At 43.4% G+C, this 19,840-nt stretch overlaps 1 protein-coding gene across 1 annotated transcript in view; it reads left to right on the top strand.

Annotated features, from left to right (window-relative positions):
• Nucleotides 1–19,840, top strand: part of LOC147684910 (uromodulin-like) — a 566,426-nt gene that overhangs the window by 515,673 nt on the left and 30,913 nt on the right. Inside the window, exon 17 of the mRNA XM_086940797.1 lies at nt 1,321–1,374. Within this exon, the coding sequence (XP_086796923.1) occupies nt 1,321–1,374 (54 nt within the window). The remainder of the gene's footprint in view (nt 1–1,320; nt 1,375–19,840) is intronic.

Here is a 19,840-nt window from a genome sequence, read left to right as displayed (position 1 = left end):
GTCCAGTGTTTGAGGTTCGAGGTTGCCCCAGGAAGCACTTCAAAATATGGAAGAGATGGGCGGAGTACAGGGGATTGTGGCTGGAGCCGCCAGCACAGAGTGATGTGACTGCAGAACAGATGCCTTAAGAACCTGGGTGGGGGGGAATATGCATTAACTATTTCATGACTGTTTTCTTTCTTGGACCTGTGTGGACATTGTGCTAGGGGCAAGGGTGGGATCCGGGAGGGGGTAGTTAATATGGGTCAGGGGATAGGAGAGTTGTTGTAATAATGCTTATTTGAACAACTATATTGATTGCTATTTTGTGCATTTTGATTCTATGCTCACAGCCCCTCCGGTGTTCGGAGTACTGTGGTCTATTTGCCATCTCTCTGAAGAAAACAATAAAATTTTGTTCTGAAAAAAAAATACGATAACAGAAAAAACTGACACCAATCATGTCAAACAGGTGACAGGTCAGTTATTTTTTCCGGCTCCTTCACTAAGGATCCTGGAGCCCTGAGCTTTCCTTATTTGGCATTTTTTGTCAAAAACACTCTCTTCAGCTTACAGAATTGTATCTTCACTCGACGGTTTAAGATCCCTGGTGCTTTTAACCAGTTTTCTGACTGAAAATATATTTTATTCTCAGTCAAAAATGCCATCTCTTTTAAAAAAATTCCCTTCCTGTGGCAGGAAGATCGTTAAATCAGACCCACATTCGCTCTGTATAGCATAACAACTCTTCATTTCTACCCTCAAAGCACAAGCACTTTCTATTGAGCACACTGCTGTGGTTTTTGGTGTGACTAATGTATGAGTATAGTGGACATATAGCATTATTATAAATTGAAATCTATGTTCTGGAATACAATTGCATTCTGTGTGATGATTCTTCGACTCGTGTTCTCTCCCTGTTATCTTGTAAATCTTTTTACAGTGTGATTCCGGATAGTTAAATTGAATTGTTCTATCCTTTCTGTCTGTAAGGACCATTGTTTTCTGGATTAACTAGTACCCAGGTCTTTCTGATTCCCTTTGTGTTACCCCAGTATTTTCTAATGGATGAAGATATAAATTAGGCACTTGGCCCATGCACTGCTTGCATCGGGATTGGAGTTTCCCCGACTGCTCACAATTAGGGCCTTACTCTCCATATCATGACAATTTACTTAATCTACATTGGATTCGAAACATTTCTTTGGGCAAATAAAATTAATAACCATTTCACATGCCACTTCCTGAGAAAATTGACATGTTGAATAGAATATATATGTTGAGTAAAAACTTTCATTGCAGTCTTTTCTGGCTGTTGATATAATTTATTCTGTTTTTTAGACTATATGCAAGTCAATGTGTCAGTGCCTGAGGCTCATTTTTCTGTCTCCTATGGTAAGTTTTCTTTTTATGATTAGAAGTTTGATCAATTTGTTAACCTTTGTAAATGTTTTGAAGATTCTCATTTTCATTTTAACATAGTTTTATCTGTATGGTAATTCCTTCTTTAATATGTGTCTTGCAATGTTGTCTTAAGATAGAACACTGTGAAATCAACATGTCTGAAATTTTTTCAAAAACTGATTATGAAAAACATGTTTTTGTATTTTCCTTTTCAATTCTTTGGAGAATAAAGTGATGTATCAATAATAGTTAGTCAGTTTCAATAAGTTGGAATAATTCCTTAAATTAATGTATATTGGCTCATGTAAACTTTAAATAGTTAATACAAAATCAGTCGGGCGAGAGAAGCTCCATATCCACTGGTTCCGCTGTGGACCATGGACGCATTTAGCAAAGTTAATATTTCTCCAATGGCCCTCCAACAGATATTGTGAAAATACATGTAATGATAACATTTAAATGCTTTCTGGATCACTATTTTATGATTTCCTGTTGAAACCTCTAAGTTGGTTTTCTGTATTTGGAAACAATGTCCCTGATGCATAGTGAGTTTTCTCTATGCAGCTGGGATATTTTAACTTAGACGGTGTTACCAGGCTGGGAAAAAGGTCCACCTAATTAGTGTCGGGTTTCTGACGGTGCAAGGAAGGCCACATTGGAAAAGATGCACCACTGGAGGGTCATTTCCAACAGAAGAACCCAATAAGGTCACATCATTTAAAATAAAGCATCTCCCCAACTCTTTGTAAGGAAAAAGAGCCAAGATGTGGGCAGATGGAGATATTCACCAAATAATTTTTCAAAGTCATAGAGGAACCATAAAAAGAAGCGGTGCCATGGATTTTGATGCCGATCGTCAAAGGATGAGACGCCGAAGTAGGGATCTCCGGCTCCACTGTGTCAAAGTCTCTTCGTCTCCTTCTCCTGAGGTGACTCCAGCTGTAACTCTTACTTCGAGAGTGTGTCTTCACCAGGGCTAAGAAAAGCTACCCCTCCGCTGCCGACCACTCCACTTCTGGCTCCAGGGTGTCCGATGCTGCAACCGGAGCGGATTGCGCTGCCTCCTCGGATCCAGGGTATCCTGCCTTACTTTCTCTGGTTACGGATCTGTTTCCTCAATGCGAAATTTGGCTTGTGTGCCAGTGGGGCTAACCCTACTGGTGCACTGGTTGGCCCCATGAGTCTGCTGGCATACTGCCTGGGAGACTTGCCACCTCACTTCACTCATGCATCTCTCATACATTTCATGCCACTGGCTCCAGGGAGTTGGCATCTCCCGACGCCAAGGTTCTCAACACAGGTGCAATCTCTGGGAGTGCCATTGGACGGATCTTCTCTGACGCCGTCTGGTTTTTGTCCAGCGCAGGATGGACCTCGGCCAGCGCAATTTACTATCCAGGCAGAACTTCCATTGATTCCAATACTGAAGTCACTGGTGCCACATCCGGTGCTGCCAAAGCCAGTTTTGAGGATGATGTCCAAAGGGAAGTGCAGAGGTTGATGGAAGAGGAGGAGTTTCAGAATCAGCAAAAGGAAGCTACGGAAGGTGAAATTGTTGATCCTGATCAAGAATGTGATAGCCTGCAGTGGCCTAAAGACATCTCCTGAGTGGTAACTCTCCACTTTAAAATGTCTCCCAATACAAGTGGTGACTTTGTATCACTCTGTGATTAGGAAGGCAGCGGATATCCTTGATTTAACATTACCCACAGCAGAACTTAAGTCTAACATCTTGACGGAAGTGCTCCGTTTCCCTTCTTCTGTCTCGGAGTCTTTGCTTCCTTTTAATTATGCTTTGACTAAGCCCATCCTTGATGTTTGGCAGAAGCCGATGACTGCTGCTGCGGTGTCCAGGTCTGTGGCATGGAGGTATAAGGTGGCTTCGGGGGATCCTGCTTTCCTAGCCACTGTCACCGGAAAGTTTAGTGGTCCAAGTGTTGTGCTCGTCTAAGCAGCCTGCAGGATCATTTCCATGTACACCTGTATATAGGGAATCAAAATGTATGGAGGAATCTGCAAAGAAGGTGTTTTGTTCAGGTAGCATGACTCAAGTCAATGAATGCTACATGCCTACTGGGTTGCTATATCCATGCTCTGAAGGACTCTGCAAGAGAAGTGCTCCTGAAACTTCCAGCGGACGTTCAGGGCCATTTATCTGAAGTTCTTTCGGATACTCCAGGTGCGGCCCACCAGGTCATACAACCAGGTATGGACACTGCTTTTTCGGTTGCCAGGGCCATGGGTTCCTCTGTTGCGACCAGGAGGCATGCTTGGCTACGGGGGTCGGGGTTTTCTCCGGATGTTCAAGCTACCCTTTTAGACCTGCTTTTTGACGGATCTCATCTATTTGGGACCAAGGCAGCCTCGGGGCTTCAACGCTTCAAAGACAACAGAGCCACAGAAAGATCTTTGGGTCTTCAGTCTCAATCCAGGGGCTTTGGATACTGCACATTTTGTGGTTTTAGCAGGTCGTTATCCTTCCGTGCCATCAAGAAGCACAACAGCAGCAACAGCCAAACCCTCTGTACAGGTCATATAGGGAATGGGCAGAGGTCATCTGTGAGGTTCAACTCATCAGCAGGTTTCCTCCTCCTCCTCTTTTGCCCCCTCTACTGATACGGCAGGGAAGCAGCTCTCACTCCTCCATCCTAGAGCATGCTTGTCCTGTGGGAGGATGGGTGTCCCATTTTCTCAAGCATTGGAGGTCTGTTACTGCATATCTCTGGGTGTTGAACATTGCAGATAATGGGTATGCCTTACCCCACCGGGAGTTTTCACCTCCTTTTCCCCCATTAGGGTTTTGTGCTCAGAAGAGCACCTCCTGCTTCTCCAGCAGGAAGTTCTATCCTTACTACAAAAAGGTGTAATTGAGGTGGTGCTGCATCATTTGCAAGTAGAAAAGCAGCCGTCGTTCCACTTGGAATTTTCGATTAATGTACCCAAATCTCACCTGGTGCCCTCTCAGTACAGCCAGTTTGTAGGGGCAGTACTGGACACTACTGTGAGTCGTGCCTTCCTGCCTCTACCAAGGAGTCAAGACATCCAGGCTATGATTAAACTTTTTCTGAATGGAGCTGCTGTTCCAGTCCTCAAGGTCTGTTTGCTTCCTGCTTACTTTTGGTCAACCATGCACACTGGCATATGAGGGCCCGCCAGTGGTGTCTCCCCAGACAGTGGTTTCAACACAATGGAAATCTCGAAGAGGTGGTGAGGATCTCCAGAGACACTGCAGAGGATCTGTTATGGTGGAGTGTTTCGGACAGCCTGTCTCAAGGGAAGCCGTTTCAACCTCCTTCTCCGGTGGCCACAGTAATAACGGGGGCCTCCACTCTAGGATGGGGAGCTCATATGGGGAATCTGGAGGTCAAAGGTCTTTGATCTCCTGAGGAAAGATTATTTCCCATCAATTTCATGGAATTTCAAGCTTTATGTTTGGCTGTCAAGGCCTTTCTTCCCTCCTTTGCAGTGTGTCAGTTCAGGTCCTGGCGGACAACACTACGGCAATGTGGTACATCAACAAACAGGGGGTAGTGGGGTTGTATCTTCTTTGCAGAGAGGCTTTGCGACTCCGGTCCTGGGCTCAGGACCATCAGATTTGCCTGATCCCGAATCACCTGACCGGAGAGCAGTCTCAGTCTCAGTCAGCAGTACCTAGCCGATCATGAGTGGTGTCTTCATCCAGAGGTGATCCGTCACATTTTTAGGATGTGGGGGATTCCTTGTGCGGACCTATTTGCCACTCACGAGAACACGCCTGTCCTTCTGCAGTCTCCAGTATCCGATGTGGGGATCATTGGGGATGCTTTTCAGTTAGATTGGGGCTCTCAGCCACTTTAAACGTTTCCTCCTAATACCCTTGATTCCTAGAGTTCTGAGGAATTCCATGCAGATAAGATGGTTCTTAGGACCAGAGCTGCATTCCTGCCTAAGTTGGTCACTCTGTTCCACCTGGGGCAATCCATCACTTTACCCACTTTCTATCCTCCCCCTACCCTTCTAAGGAGAAGGAGAGGCTTCACTGCCTGGACCCTAAGAGGGGGTCAGCTTCTACCTGGACAGGACTAAGGACTTCAGGTTGGACGACCAACTCTTCATCGGATATTGGGCAATATGAAGGGCAAGCTGTCCACAAAAAGAACACTGTCCAAGTGGATCTTCCTCTGTATCAAAATCTGCTATGCCATGGCCAAGAAGGAGCCTCCTGAAGGTATTCAAGCTCATTCTACGCGAGCTAAGTCTTCTTCTTCGGCTTTAGCTGAGGTGAACCTGTTGTAGACATCCGCAATGCGGCAACTTGGGTCTCCCTCCACACTTTTGTAAAGCACTATTGTGTACACTCTGAGGTGAGGAGGGATGGCCATTTTGCTTGTTCTGTGCTGCAGGATTTTCTAGTATAGGTAGGTAGGCACCCTCCGCCGGAAGCAGGACTGCTAGGGGATTCAATTCAAAAGTTGAGGAATCCACAGGCAGCTGTATCCATCAGAAGGACAAGCTACTTACATTCGGTAAAGCTTTTTCTTGTGGATACAGTATCTGCCTGTGGATTTCTTACTGACCCACCCATCTTCCCATTGCCTGCCTGTTTATACTAAAAAGTAATGAATATGAATTTTAGGTATTTTATTGTTAAAATAATGTGATGCTTGACACTAGGAAATGTCTATGATTTAGAATTTCCAGTTTTAGTTGTGTTTTGTATACTATGTATACTTGTGAAAATGTTGTCGGTTCGCCTGTTTTCCAAAAAAGGCACAGAAAAAAATGGGTGGAACTGACGGGAGCACCCCAATGAGGTCTTCTTATGGTTCTGATGACGTCGCACGGATTTGCATGTGGAGATGTTCCATTGTGACGTCCTTGTTGATGTGGGAGAGATGAGAATTTATTTCCTGTGGATTACTGCACATGGGGGTAATTCAAAAGGTGAGGAATCCACAGGCAGATACTGTACCCACCAGAAAAGGCATTAACGAAGGTAAGTAACTTGTTTTTTTTCTTCGTTAACCCTCATAAGGGAGTGCTTTTGGTTGCAAAGTCTAGTATTTATCTTGAACAGTAACTGGCCATGCCAAGAAATTAACTTATTGTAGAAACATCTTGTGGGGGGGATCAGCGTTAGACTGTGCTGTACTTTAGCAGGATTGGGTGTCATACCCTGTCAGAAAGGATATGGGCAAAGAAATGTTATTTGATCTTGTGGAACTCACACTTGTTTGCATGCAAAGTCAGGCCTGCATAAGTCAGTAAGCAGCATGCTTGATTGAGAGCCTATCGTGCTCCTTTTGTGTAGCTCTGAAAATGAAAATGTCATCATTATAGTTGAATGCATTTACATCTAGCTGTCTGACACATTGAATGATGTTTCGTGAAAGTTCTGCTGATGACACACCAATGTAATGTAAAGAAAATTTGTAAAGTGCGCTGCAACCCATCGGGCATCCTGGCGCTATAGAGGGAAGAAGACAGTAGAAGAACAGCTGTGACCAAAAGCAGCTAGAGATTACGTTCTAGGAAAAAGCCAGGTCTTTAATTGTTTACGAAAAGGCAGAAGATCATGTATCTGTTGCAGCTCCAGGAGTAGTTTGTTCCAAAGTTTTGCAGCAGCTACACTAAAAGCTTGACCCCCAACCTAACTCTCCTAGTCATGGGTACTTTCACCCAATTCGCTGTGGAGGGCTGAAGGCAGCGGGAAGGGGCATACCAATGGAATTTACTCCGCAGAGGCATTGGACCGAACACATGCAGTTCCTTGAACACAACGCAGAGAGATTTAAAATAAATCCTCTGCACAATGGAGAGCCAATGTAGCTCTGCGAGGGCCGCGGAGGAGGAAGAATAACGGGGGCGAGACAGGGCCTGCTTGGCTGCCATATTCTGAATTCTCTGCAGTTTACCAGTTAAAAGCTTTGGAGACTCCAACAGAAGAGAGTTACAGTAGTCTAACCTGCTCAAAATAACGCTCCTGGCTACCAAGGAGCGCGTTTGAGCAGGAAGCAGAGGCAACATTTTCCTCAGAACCCTGATGAGGGAGAAGCAATTCCCTACAATTTTGTTAACATGCGTCTCCAAGGTCAGCTCCTCATTAAATAAAACTCCCAAATTACGAACCGACTTAGATGGCAACAGCGGGGGGTCTTCAGCAATAGGCCAGAAGTCAGGCGGTAGAAAATAAGGCATTCTCCCACTTTTTTGCGCACAGAATTTCAGTTTTATCTGCATTAGATTACAGAGAGTTGTTTTTTAGCCATTGAGCCACATTCTGCATGCAGATGTGAAAATTCTCCAATGAAGATGACTGTTCTCCCTCCAGTGATAGAATCAACTGGTTGTCATTAGCATAGTTTACCACACCTATACCAAAAGATTTAATGATGTTCACCAGTGGCCGCATATAGATGTTAAAAAGAATGGGGCTTATTGCAGAGCCCTGTGGCACACCATTTTGGGTCTCTGTAAACTTTGATTGGAAAGGGGGAGGGCCACAGCCTGACATCTATCAGATAGAGAAGAGTGGAACCCTTTAAATGCCTGACCAACTACCCCAACTACTTCCAACTGTTTCAAGAGAACCCTGTGATTGACTGTGTTGAATGCGGCAGGCAGATCTAATAGGATCAAGATAACATGTTGACCCTTGTCTGCACGCAAACGGAGATCATCCAGTACAGTCAACAGTGCAGACTCTGTCCCATGTCCCGGGCGAAAGCCAAACTGAACATCATCCAGTAGGCCATTCTTCTCCAGGAACTGGGAGAGTGCCCTGCTCACAAGGCGCTCGATGATTTTCACAGGGTAAGGAAGAAGCGAGATAGGCCTGTAGTTTTTAAGACAGGCTGGATCCAGAGAGGGCTTTTTCAATAGAGGGGAAACAACTGCCTTCTTCTAGCAGGAGGGAATTATTCCGCTGCAAAGAGATTGATTACACATCTGTCTGAGAGGATGAAATAGTTCAGAACCAAACGCCTTCCAGACCCTATGAGGGAAAGGGTCTAAAGGCGAACATGAGGAGACTCCAAGTGCAATCTGCTCAAACACGTCAGTGGAAGGGGTGTCAAAATTATCCAGCAGAGTCGTCTGAGCTGGGGTCTCCCTCATCACTCCTAAGTTCTCCTGCCCGACCAGTGGGAGATCATTAGTCATATCAATCAACCTGTTCTCCTTCAGCCCATCGATGATTTTGTTAATCTTATCATCAAAGAAAAAGGCCAGACTGTCGCAAAGTTCCTGCGTAGGGGAGATCTTATTTTTAGTACAGACTGGGATAGCAATATCATTCAATACCTTGAAAACACTTTTAGATCTATTGGTGGCCAAGACTGAGTCTTTTTTATCAAAACAGACCTACATATGTAAAAAAAGTTGTAATATACCCGCAATCATCTTCAAGATCCAACTTGCGTCATCAAGTCAGCAATATGAGGACCTGGATGTCATTCCCGTTCAATTGCCCTGTTTGCTTGTTGCATATCAATACATGCGTACAGCTCCTTCAGTATTCTTTTTGGGCACTACCACTATGGAAGGAATCCATGGCGTTGGTCTAGTTGAACATTCAACAATGATTCAGGTTCTTTTTCAAGAGCGTCTTGTAAATAAAAAGCAACTTGTCTATGTCTCTGAGCAACACAATGGATATCTTCATTAATGTATAACTTTACTTTCATAGTCTTGAGCTTTCTCAAATCATAAAACAATGAAGGAAATTGATTTACTATTTTGTGGTGAGCATTCAGGTTGTAATTCACAGATATCAGTCCAATATGAGCAGCGGTACTAAAACTGAGGGGACAGGCACTTACTGCTGTACCTTAAAGCACATGGATGGGTGCTTGGACCTTCATTTTCTTGTGTTTCAATGTCTCTCCAAATGAAATTTGACTTATTATGGGCGTTGATCAAACCTAAGTGCACACTTTGTTTTTCAATGGCATAAGTCGAGTTAATGGAGACAATCCATGATACTTTTCTTAAGACATTATATTTATTGATGTGCCACTGTCAATGATTAAAGGTATCGAGAAGCCATTTATTTGTAAAATTATTTTCGGACAATGTTTGTATCACTTTGGTGCTTTCGCATGTCGACTTTTCCTTGACTGACATTTTTCCTCGCATACAGCAGCTCTCTTTTCTCTGAGGCTAGCAATGACATGGCGCAACCATCTTCCTCACTTTCACTGGATATTCAGGCAGACAAACTGTTTGACGATGATTTAGATGACAATCAACTTCGTTCAATGTCAATTTACATCAATAGATGTCAATGCTTGGCCTTGTGGGATTGCGCCAAACAATGCCTCTGGAATGTTCTGGTGGATATTTGGACTTTACGTCGTGATGCACTTGATTTTTCTTTCACTTTACAAACTGTCACAAAATGGTTCACTTTCCCACAGCCTTTACATATCTGTCCAATGGCAGGACATTTACCTTCGTATGAAAATGAAAATCCACAACTTAAACATAACTTCTTTTAACTTGTAGAAAGCGATTTGCGTCCTTCAGTCTTTGGCTTTGGCTTTGGCTTTGGCTTACTTTTTAAGCTTATTACTGATTCTCTTTGGGCAACTCCAACCTCACTGTCAGTGGCTTGTCTTTCAGGGTGCTCCTCAGCTCTGGCAGCCATTAACACTCGCTCCAGACTAAAACTGAGTTTTCTCTCTTCATTTCTTGTCTGAATTAATCTGACAAGCATACATCAACAAACTCTCGGTGGCATAGCTTCCTCATCATTAAATTCATTGAACTTACAGTGTTTGATGAGCGTGTCAAGTCTGTCAAGTCTTGCCACAAATTCATCAACGGTTTCAGCAACGATTTGGTGTTCTTGACTGAAAATGTATCTTTTATAATCAACATTAGATTTTTGATTGAACTTTTGATTTATTGTTTCTTTAATCTGACAATATGCAGTTTCTTTGCCAGTGTGTGGCATTTTCTTAATGACTTCTTTCACACCATCACCAACAAGATTTTGCCTATATCATAGCTCTATGAAGTTCGATAGGCGCCAAAAGTGTTCCGTTCTAAAATATTGCAGGACATTACACAGTTCTGCAATGAAAATACCCATATTACTCCAGGGCCCTGATTACAAGTTGGTTGGTATATTCCAGCCTGTACATAAACCCCTGTTTCCATACTAGTTGGAATTACGAGTTGATAGGTATTTTAACGCATCCAATAATTATCAAATGCAATAAATACCTCAACCTTCATTACATTTTGGAAGGGCAAACATGCTAAAATTTCACACTGAAAATCAGACGGTATTTACTGTTTCATGTGGTTTTTGGTGCGTTAATCATCAAAATCTGTATCGTCTTCCCCACCAACTAGTAATTGGTGGTGTATATCTCGCCTGATACATAATGTATCCCATGGTATTGTTATTCATCAGCTGTGATAAATAACAGCTATAATCGTAATCTAAAAGTCATAAATAGCATCATCAAACAGACTCCAAACATACCATGTACCACAGGCACCATTCCCATTCTCCCACTATACTTTTATTTCAGTTTGTCAGAGTGATCACTGACATATCTTGAAGGATAGCGATTATATAACCATCTTGATTTAACTTTTTGGTGCTTTCGGGGCAGCACTCAAAATATCTTCCTTTAGCTGAAATCCTTCTGAAAATATAAGGTGCCTAATTTTTTCAAGTTCAAATGAATAGTACACAACACAGTTAAGAATGATATTACAAGCCTCTGATGTGCCTAAAAGTTGATTTGAATTGGGATTGGTCATGACTTTGGGTACCTTGTGTATAACATATGGAAAATTGCAGGATGTATTTTTCTAAGGGTGTCTTACATTCTTTTTATTTTGCTGCCGCCATATTGCAGTGGGTGAGCACTGATTGGAACAGGTCAGTGGCTTCTGGTTGAGGTAAAATGTCCAAAAACTATAACACTGATGGGGGCCAAGGAATCATCAACAGTTTGAGATCAAGAGGGGTTGAAACAAGCAAACTTACAGCCCATATGTGCACAGCATGCCCATAAATTAAACATGGATGGAATCTATAAGTCATCAAGTGTAGAAATGTAGATCTGGCTGTCCGGGAAAAGTGAAAGGACTTTGCAGAGGATTCCCACTTCACTGATAGAATAGAGTTCAAGCTACCAAGACAGGACACTCAGTTATCAGACAGAATGCAAGGAGCGGCAAGATGTAATGGGTTGTAATGGAAACCACAGTATAAATGGTCGACCTCGGTGCAGTTGTACCTCTAATTGGGAGTCCCTTTGAAGAAGCCTGGTAAACATTCTATGCCTCAGTGGCAGGTGAAAATTCCTCTAAAGTATTAAACAAACATGATGGACGGCATGTCAGAATTAATCTCAGCCACTGGTAATAACTCGAGCCGGATCACTGACAGAATATCGAATATCGGTATACATATATATATATATGTATACCAAAGGCCCACGGCTTCGGGAGAGCACACAATGTCGCTCATGTAAGATGCAGTCTGTCCTCACATTCCACTGAGTGCATGTTTGCCAACGCGTTTAAAGGTAAGAAACCCCTTCTTCAAAGGCAGCAAATTTCACATCTGACGCTCACATTCACTTTTATGACAATGCTGATTTGATATATTTCTTCGTCCGCCTCACACTGGGCGTCTGCAAAAAGCACAATGCATCATGGGACATAGAGTCAAAATGTGAGCGTTGAAGTTCAATTTCAGTACATTCAAATGTTCGTTTGCTCATTTTCAATCACAGTATTACCTATAGTAGGTTGTGGGTCATTTGGGCAGATTAATTAGCATTTCGAACGGCGTGCCAGGCAGGTTTAGACAGTTCATACCTGCAGCCTCCTCAGCTGGTTTGGCCACTTCTCCCCCAACTGAAGATGGTGCCTCTCCCCACGGCTGGGCTGCCGTGAGAAATTTGTGTATACCAAAGGCCTGCGGCTTCGGGAGCTCACACAACGTCGCTCATGTAAGATGCAGTCTGTCCTCACATTCCACTGAGTGCATGTTTGCCAACGTGTTTCAAGGTAAGAAACCCCTTCTTCAAAGGCAGCAAATTTCACATCTGACGCTCACATTCACTTTTATGACAATGCTGATTTGATATATTTCTTCGTCCGCCTCACACTGGGCGGCTGCAAAAAGCACAATGCATCATGGGACATAGAGTCAAAATGTGAGCGTTGAAGTTCAATTTAAGTACATTCAAATGTTCGTTTGCTCATTTTCAATCACAGTATTACCTATAGTAGGTTGTGGGTCATTTGGGCAGATTAATTAGCATTTCGAACGGCGTGCCAGGAAGGTTTAGGTGTGAGGCGGACGAAGAAATATATCAAATCAGCATTGTCATAAAAGTGAATGTGAGTGTCAGATGTGAAATTTGCTGCCTTTGAAAAAGGGGTTTCTTACCTTAAAACGCGTTGGCAAACATGCACTCAGTGGAATGTGAGGACAGACTGCATCTTACATGAGCGACGTTGTGTGCTCTCCCGAAGCCGTGGGCCTTTGGTATATATATATATATATATATATATAATCATTGATGAAACTCGAGAAGACACAGAAGATGTGTTCAGTCGAGCTCTGGATTTGGCTAAAGAACAGAATGTGGATATTTCCAAGGCTGTGAGCACTGACTTCAGAACTAAATCAAAATTCACCCCCCTCAATGTGAGAGACTCTGTGGACATTTTTCATGAGTTGGTGGTCAATGACCTTAAAAACCTAGAGAAGTGCACAAGTGTGCAGAATAAAACATTTAGCAAGCAAGAAAAGGAGTATTTTGCCTTAGTGAATAAGTTGAAGTCTAACAGCAGCTGCATTGTTCGTGATGCAGATAAAGGGGGCAATGTTGTCCTATGGGACAGGAGTCAGTATTTGTGTGAGAGCTATAAGCAACTAAACAACAGAAATAATTATGTTAAAACCATGGATAAAGTTATGCATGACAGCTTTGCTAAATATAATATTCAACTGCTTGAATGGTTCAAACTTAACTTAATTTCTAAAGAAGAGTTGCAATTTCTGAAAGTGAGTAACCCAGTAACACCGGTGTTTTACTTAATACCCAAGGTGCACAAGTGTGCGGTCAACCCCCCAGGGAGACCTATAATCTCTGCAATTGGGGGGGGGCCTGGAAAGCACCTCCAAGTTCATTGACTCTTTTCTCTGCCCCCTAGTCAAGCAACTCCCATCCTATGTCCAAGACTCAGGAGATTTCTTGCGTAAGATCTATGACCTGCCTTGGGAAGAAGATTATCTTCTCATGACAATAGACGTCACCACACTCTACACCAGTATTAGACATGAAGACGGCCTGAGGGCCGTGAGACATGCACTACGAGCCAGACCGATCAACCTCTGGCTACACTCACAAATGCTGGTGGAGATGGCATCTGTTTGTCTCAACAACAACTTCTTCCTTTTCGAGTCTACTCTCTACAAACAGATATGTGGGACCGCGATGGGCACCTGCTTCGCCCCCAGCTATGCTAATTTGCATATGGGCTGGTGGGAGGAGCAGGTGATCCGGGCGGAGTTCCACACTGAATGGGGCGAAAACATATTGCAGTGGAGTCGGTATATAGACGACCTATTTGTAATATGGAAGGGTTCAGAAGCCAGTGCTAGGATTTTCGTGGACAAGATCCAGGCCAACAATCTGAACTTAAAATTCACTTGTGAAATCAGTTCAACATCTTTAAATTTCCTTGATTTAACCATTTTTGTGAAGGATGGCCAACTACATTCCCAATTGTTCAGAAAACCATCAGCAGGGAATACACTGCTTCACGCAAACAGTTTCCATCCTGACAGCCTCATCAGGAGCATCCCGTATGGGGAAAGTTTGCGGGTGATACGTAACTGCAGTGACCCCGAAGGCCAAATACGAGAGCTCGCCACCCTTGAGAAAAGATTCAAGGCCAGGGGATACTCTCAATCAAACATCTCTAGTGCAATACAGAAGGCCAAAGTGAGAAGTAGGGAAGAAATTCTTTTCAAAAACCCCTCAAAAGATCAGGTAGCCAAACGCCCCAAAAGTAACATCAGAATGATTACTGCATATAATAAACAACATAGAGCAGTAAGGGGGATCATTAATAAGCATTGGCACCTTATAGCCAATGATCCAGTACTTGAGCAGTTTGTACAGAGGAGACCTGAAATTACCTACAGAAAAGCCAGATCGTTCAAACAAATGTTGGTTTCGAATGTTCTGCCTGCTGTCGTCCACCATCAGAAGAAAGGGTTTGAGTGGTTAAAAAGGAAACCTGGCTTTATCAAATGCTCTAAATGCAAAGCCTGTACTGCAGGAGTTAATACCCGCACATACCAAACTGGAATTTCTAAAAGACTTAAAACCATCAGGGTTTTTTTTAGTTGTAAGACGGATTATGCTGTCTACGTGCTCCAGTGCCCGTGTGGCCTGAGGTACGTGGGCAGCACAATTCATCCAGTACATGTACGCATCCTGCAACACATGAGAGCCATCAAACATGCCGATCCTGCCTACCCGGTAGCCCGGCATTTTGAGACATTCCATAATCAAGATGTAACAGGGCTCTGTTACTTTGTTGTTGACTCTGTCCCTGTCAGCAGTAGGGGCGGGGACCGCTTGCAGAAGTTGAGACGGCTTGAGTCCAGGTATATACTGGAACTCAATGCCAAGGCCCCCGGAGGTCTCAACCTAGAAGAGGATTTAAAAACACACCTTTAGATTAAGACGTCTAGACACATTATTTTAGTCTGGACCTGAAGTTAGGCTTAAAGGCTGCTGTACAAGCATATTTGTTCAACAGGAGTTGGTGGTCGGCCCTAGATCCCCGCTCCCACAAACGAAAGAGGTTTTATCTTAACTTGCACATTTTTAAGGGTTTCAAAAGAGAGGTTACCCCACTGACGCCAGGGAACAGGGCACAAAGGACAAAAAGTCAAAGGGAAATCCCTGGGATGTGTCAATACGTTACTGGTGTATATGCTCGCACGGTTGCACTATAGCCCCCAGTTAACAGGTTGCTGTAGATCACCGTCAGAAGAACAGAAGATTTTGTAATGATTCCCACAACGAAAAATATTTGTTAACAATCTAGAATTTTTTATTAAAAATGAAACAAAAATTTACAATAAAAATGTACACATTAAAATTTCAAGTGCAGATTGAACGAGGCAGAAACGAGGCGCAACACGCACAAAGAACATATCCAGTCTCAGCGAGGCCCCCTATATATGCCCGTTCAAAGCGAGTTTTTATTCATTAAAGATAAACAAGTTTTAAAACAAAAAGAATAAAGAAAAAGACGAGATCAAACTTGAGGATAAAGGAATACCACCAATAGAAGCGTGATAGATCACACAGAGGCCAAATACAGCCTGTGATCCCACAGCGATTGCCCTGGAACGACCTAATTGGCGCCCAGGACCCACCGAAAAAGGAACGGTGTTTTATCCTTTCGCCTTCATTTAGGGAAAGTGAAGTCTTTCCTGTACAGAAAACCCCTATCAAGAAGTCCTGAGGAAGGTGCCACATTACCAAGTGCAAAGCACCGAAACGCGTCGACGCATTTCTAGATGAGAGAATCCACCCTTAGCCCAAACGCACTGGATGCACATATATTATTGTCACATGTGTGGTATAACTCATAGGCCATTTTCTGTTAGTGGATCTAGGAATCAACTGTGGTAGAAACATCTAAGTGCCACCGTTTTAAAGGGGTGTTTTTTCGTTTCTTTTCTTCTCTTTATACGTGTCGTCTATAATAACCAATGTCTATGTTTATGATATGCAATGTTATGTGAATATACTTATATGCTTTATAGTTTTTTATCATTCAATGACATCTTGTGGATTAACTTTTACTTTTCAGGGAAAGGTTCCTTTGAAATTTTAATGTGTACATTTTTATTGTAAATTTTTGTTTCATTTTTAATAAAAAATTCTAGATTGTTAACAAATATTTTTCGTTGTGGGAATCATTACAAAATCTTCTGTTCTTCTGACGGTGATCTACAGCAACCTGTTAACTGGGGGCTATAGTGCAACCGTGCGAGCATATACACCAGTAACGTATTGACACATCCCAGGGATTTCCCTTTGACTTTTTGACATTTTTAAGGGTGTCACAAATTTAAGTGGGGGTCACGCGTGAAACCAGTTTGCCTTATTTGCCCACTTGGGCGGTATTCCTTGCGGTCTGCTTAACAACATGACACAAAAAAACGGCCTTAAATTTGCCAATGACAAAAAGCCCACTAGGGCGCAATTTATCGTACTATTTATAGTATTGCGGTTAAATCAGTTGAACTGTATTTAATTGTGACTGTGTATTATAATGTTTGCACACTTGTCATTGTTGCCGATGAATTTATTAATTGAGTTGAGCTCCGCTATGATTTTCAATTATTTACTTACGTGATGGAATGAACTATAAGTCTTTTTTCCATTTCTTTCCTTAAACTTCCTGTTTCTGTCACGTGACCTCTCAACCTGTTTTGCACTTTAAATGGTATCTGTTCACAGTGTACCTTAGGTGATCAAGCCTGCTGGTCAGGCGAAACGCGTCCAGGGTTTTGACAAATAAAACTTTAATTTGTCTGGTACACGGTCTCGTCAGCGTGTGGTTTCTCTACTCGTTGTGGCTTTATGGGAAAAGACCCGGCAGCGGAGGTCTTTTGAACAGACGAGACACCCGTTGGTTTGGCGGCGGTGACTACTTCCGAGGCAAGGAGTGGAGAAGTGTTATGTTCACCGCCCCCCTGGTTCCTCTACAGAAGCGGCAGGCTTGCCGAGCAGAATCGTGCGGCGCAATACCCGGAGCCTCATCGAGCCCGTGTTCGAGTCGGAGGACTCACACGGTGAATGGTGCAGGGCCGGGTAGGAGACGCCGAGTTGGGACCAGGAAACGGGGAAGTCGGGTGTTGATCGCTAACTACGTGGTTCAGCTGCAGCGCGCCACGTCCCCGACGGTTACCGGACCAGGAACGTGGGTTCCTAGGCATTCTTCGAGTATTAATTATGTCAGCCCAAGAAATGCGGGAGCGGGAGGAGGCCGCCCTCTCCGTGTTTGACGATGCACAGGCAGCCACTAGCCGAGCCAAACCTCCAGGAAACGTTAACCCCGTTTCAGATACTGTAACACGCCTTAAAAGACTTGAAAAACTGAAAAGAGGGGAACTCTCAAAATGGTGGGAGCAAAGATCGCTCCAGCGATACCTGGAAGTTAAGCGAATACCTCGGGGTCTGAGAATCATGGTAGCTCCAACCTACGAGAACCCCGACCCCAACATGCTGAGGGAGTGGGCGGGCAACAACCACGATGCCTCGTGTAAAATGCTAACAATCCTGATTAAATATGCTGAATCCGACAGGCAAAAAATGTTAGTAGAGATCGATCAAATCATGGAAGTTCTAAATAAAGACACAGACCAAGACCTTGTCACCAAGTACACAAACGAGATGAAAGACCGTTTAAAGAAATTGGAGACATCCATTAAAGAACGTAAAAGCCAAAAGTTCCTCAGAGACAAATTGGATTATGAAAGAGGGCAAATTTACACCTTCGCCAAAAAATTCGATACCATACGCAAACAGAAAATGAACCCTCCACATGGTAAAGCAAGCCAATCCGATGCAGGCAGTGTGGTCAGCTCGGATTTAGAAACTGACCCGGAGGAAGGCGCAAGTGGAGGAGCGGGTCCTGCAACAACTGTCCCCACTGTAATAGACGAGCTAGTTTTTTTAGAGGAGGACCGGCGCTTCAATCTGAGACCGAGGCGCCATGTAGCCTACACAACAAAACCAAGAGGAAGAGGCAGAGGAACCGGCGGCGGAAAGGGAGGAGAAAACTCCAACAAAAAAGCAAAATGATTGCTGCTGAAATATCACAGGGAGAAGTCAGAGACTCAACCATCATTAACTTGACTAAACTAACCCTGTCACCCAAGGAGGAACAAGTGCTAAAATTGGGCTTATCCTTCTGCCCGCCATCTGAATTCAGCTATGTAGATACTCGCATAGACACCTACAAATTGGTGAGAAACTTAAAACTGAAAAAATTCTTTGCTCTCAACAAGTTCAAGGAACCTCAAACGGGTAGGGAATCAAAAACTGTTGTTACCGGTATCGACAATTTGCTAGTCTCTGATATGGATCTTATGATGGAACTCCATGATATTGACAACACTGATGATGAAACGACGACTTCTAGGGCTCTAGAAATCATTGATGAAACTCGAGAAGACACAGAAGATGTGTTCAGTCGAGCTCTGGATTTGGCTAAAGAACAGAATGTGGATATTTCCAAGGCTGTGAGCACTGACTTCAGAACTAAATCAAAATTCACCCCCCTCAATGTGAGAGACTCTGTGGACATTTTTCATGAGTTGGTGGTCAATGACCTTAAAAACCTAGAGAAGTGCACAAGTGTGCAGAATAAAACATTTAGCAAGCAAGAAAAGGAGTATTTTGCCTTAGTGAATAAGTTGAAGTCTAACAGCAGCTGCATTGTTCGTGATGCAGATAAAGGGGGCAATGTTGTCCTATGGGACAGGAGTCAGTATTTGTGTGAGAGCTATAAGCAACTAAACAACAGAAATAATTATGTTAAAACCATGGATAAAGTTATGCATGACAGCTTTGCTAAATATAATATTCAACTGCTTGAATGGTTCAAACTTAACTTAATTTCTAAAGAAGAGTTGCAATTTCTGAAAGTGAGTAACCCAGTAACACCGGTGTTTTACTTAATACCCAAGGTGCACAAGTGTGCGGTCAACCCCCCAGGGAGACCTATAATCTCTGCAATTGGGGGGGGCCTGGAAAGCACCTCCAAGTTCATTGACTCTTTTCTCTGCCCCCTAGTCAAGCAACTCCCATCCTATGTCCAAGACGCAGGATATTTCTTGCGTAAGATCTATGACCTGCCTTGGGAAGAAGATTATCTTCTCATGACAATAGACGTCACCACACTCTACACCAGTATTAGACATGAAGACGGCCTGAGGGCCGTGAGACATGCACTACGAGCCAGACCGATCAACCTCTGGCTACACTCACAAATGCTGGTGGAGATGGCATCTGTTTGTCTCAACAACAACTTCTTCCTTTTCGAGTCTACTCTCTACAAACAGATATGTGGGACCGCGATGGGCACCTGCTTCGCCCCCAGCTATGCTAATTTGCATATGGGCTGGTGGGAGGAGCAGGTGATCCGGGCGGAGTTCCACACTGAATGGGGCGAAAACATATTGCAGTGGAGTCGGTATATAGACGACCTATTTGTAATATGGAAGGGTTCAGAAGCCAGTGCTAGGAATTTCGTGGACAAGATCCAGGCCAACAATCTGAACTTAAAATTCACTTGTGAAATCAGTTCAACATCTTTAAATTTCCTTGATTTAACCATTTTTGTGAAGGATGGCCAACTACATTCCCAATTGTTCAGAAAACCATCAGCAGGGAATACACTG

This window comes from Lissotriton vulgaris, chromosome 10 (assembly GCF_964263255.1).
Source record: "Lissotriton vulgaris chromosome 10, aLisVul1.2, whole genome shotgun sequence".
Taxonomy (NCBI): domain Eukaryota; kingdom Metazoa; phylum Chordata; class Amphibia; order Caudata; family Salamandridae; genus Lissotriton; species Lissotriton vulgaris.
The sequence above is the reverse complement of the archived record's forward strand: the minus strand, read 5'-3'. Positions and strand labels throughout refer to the sequence as shown.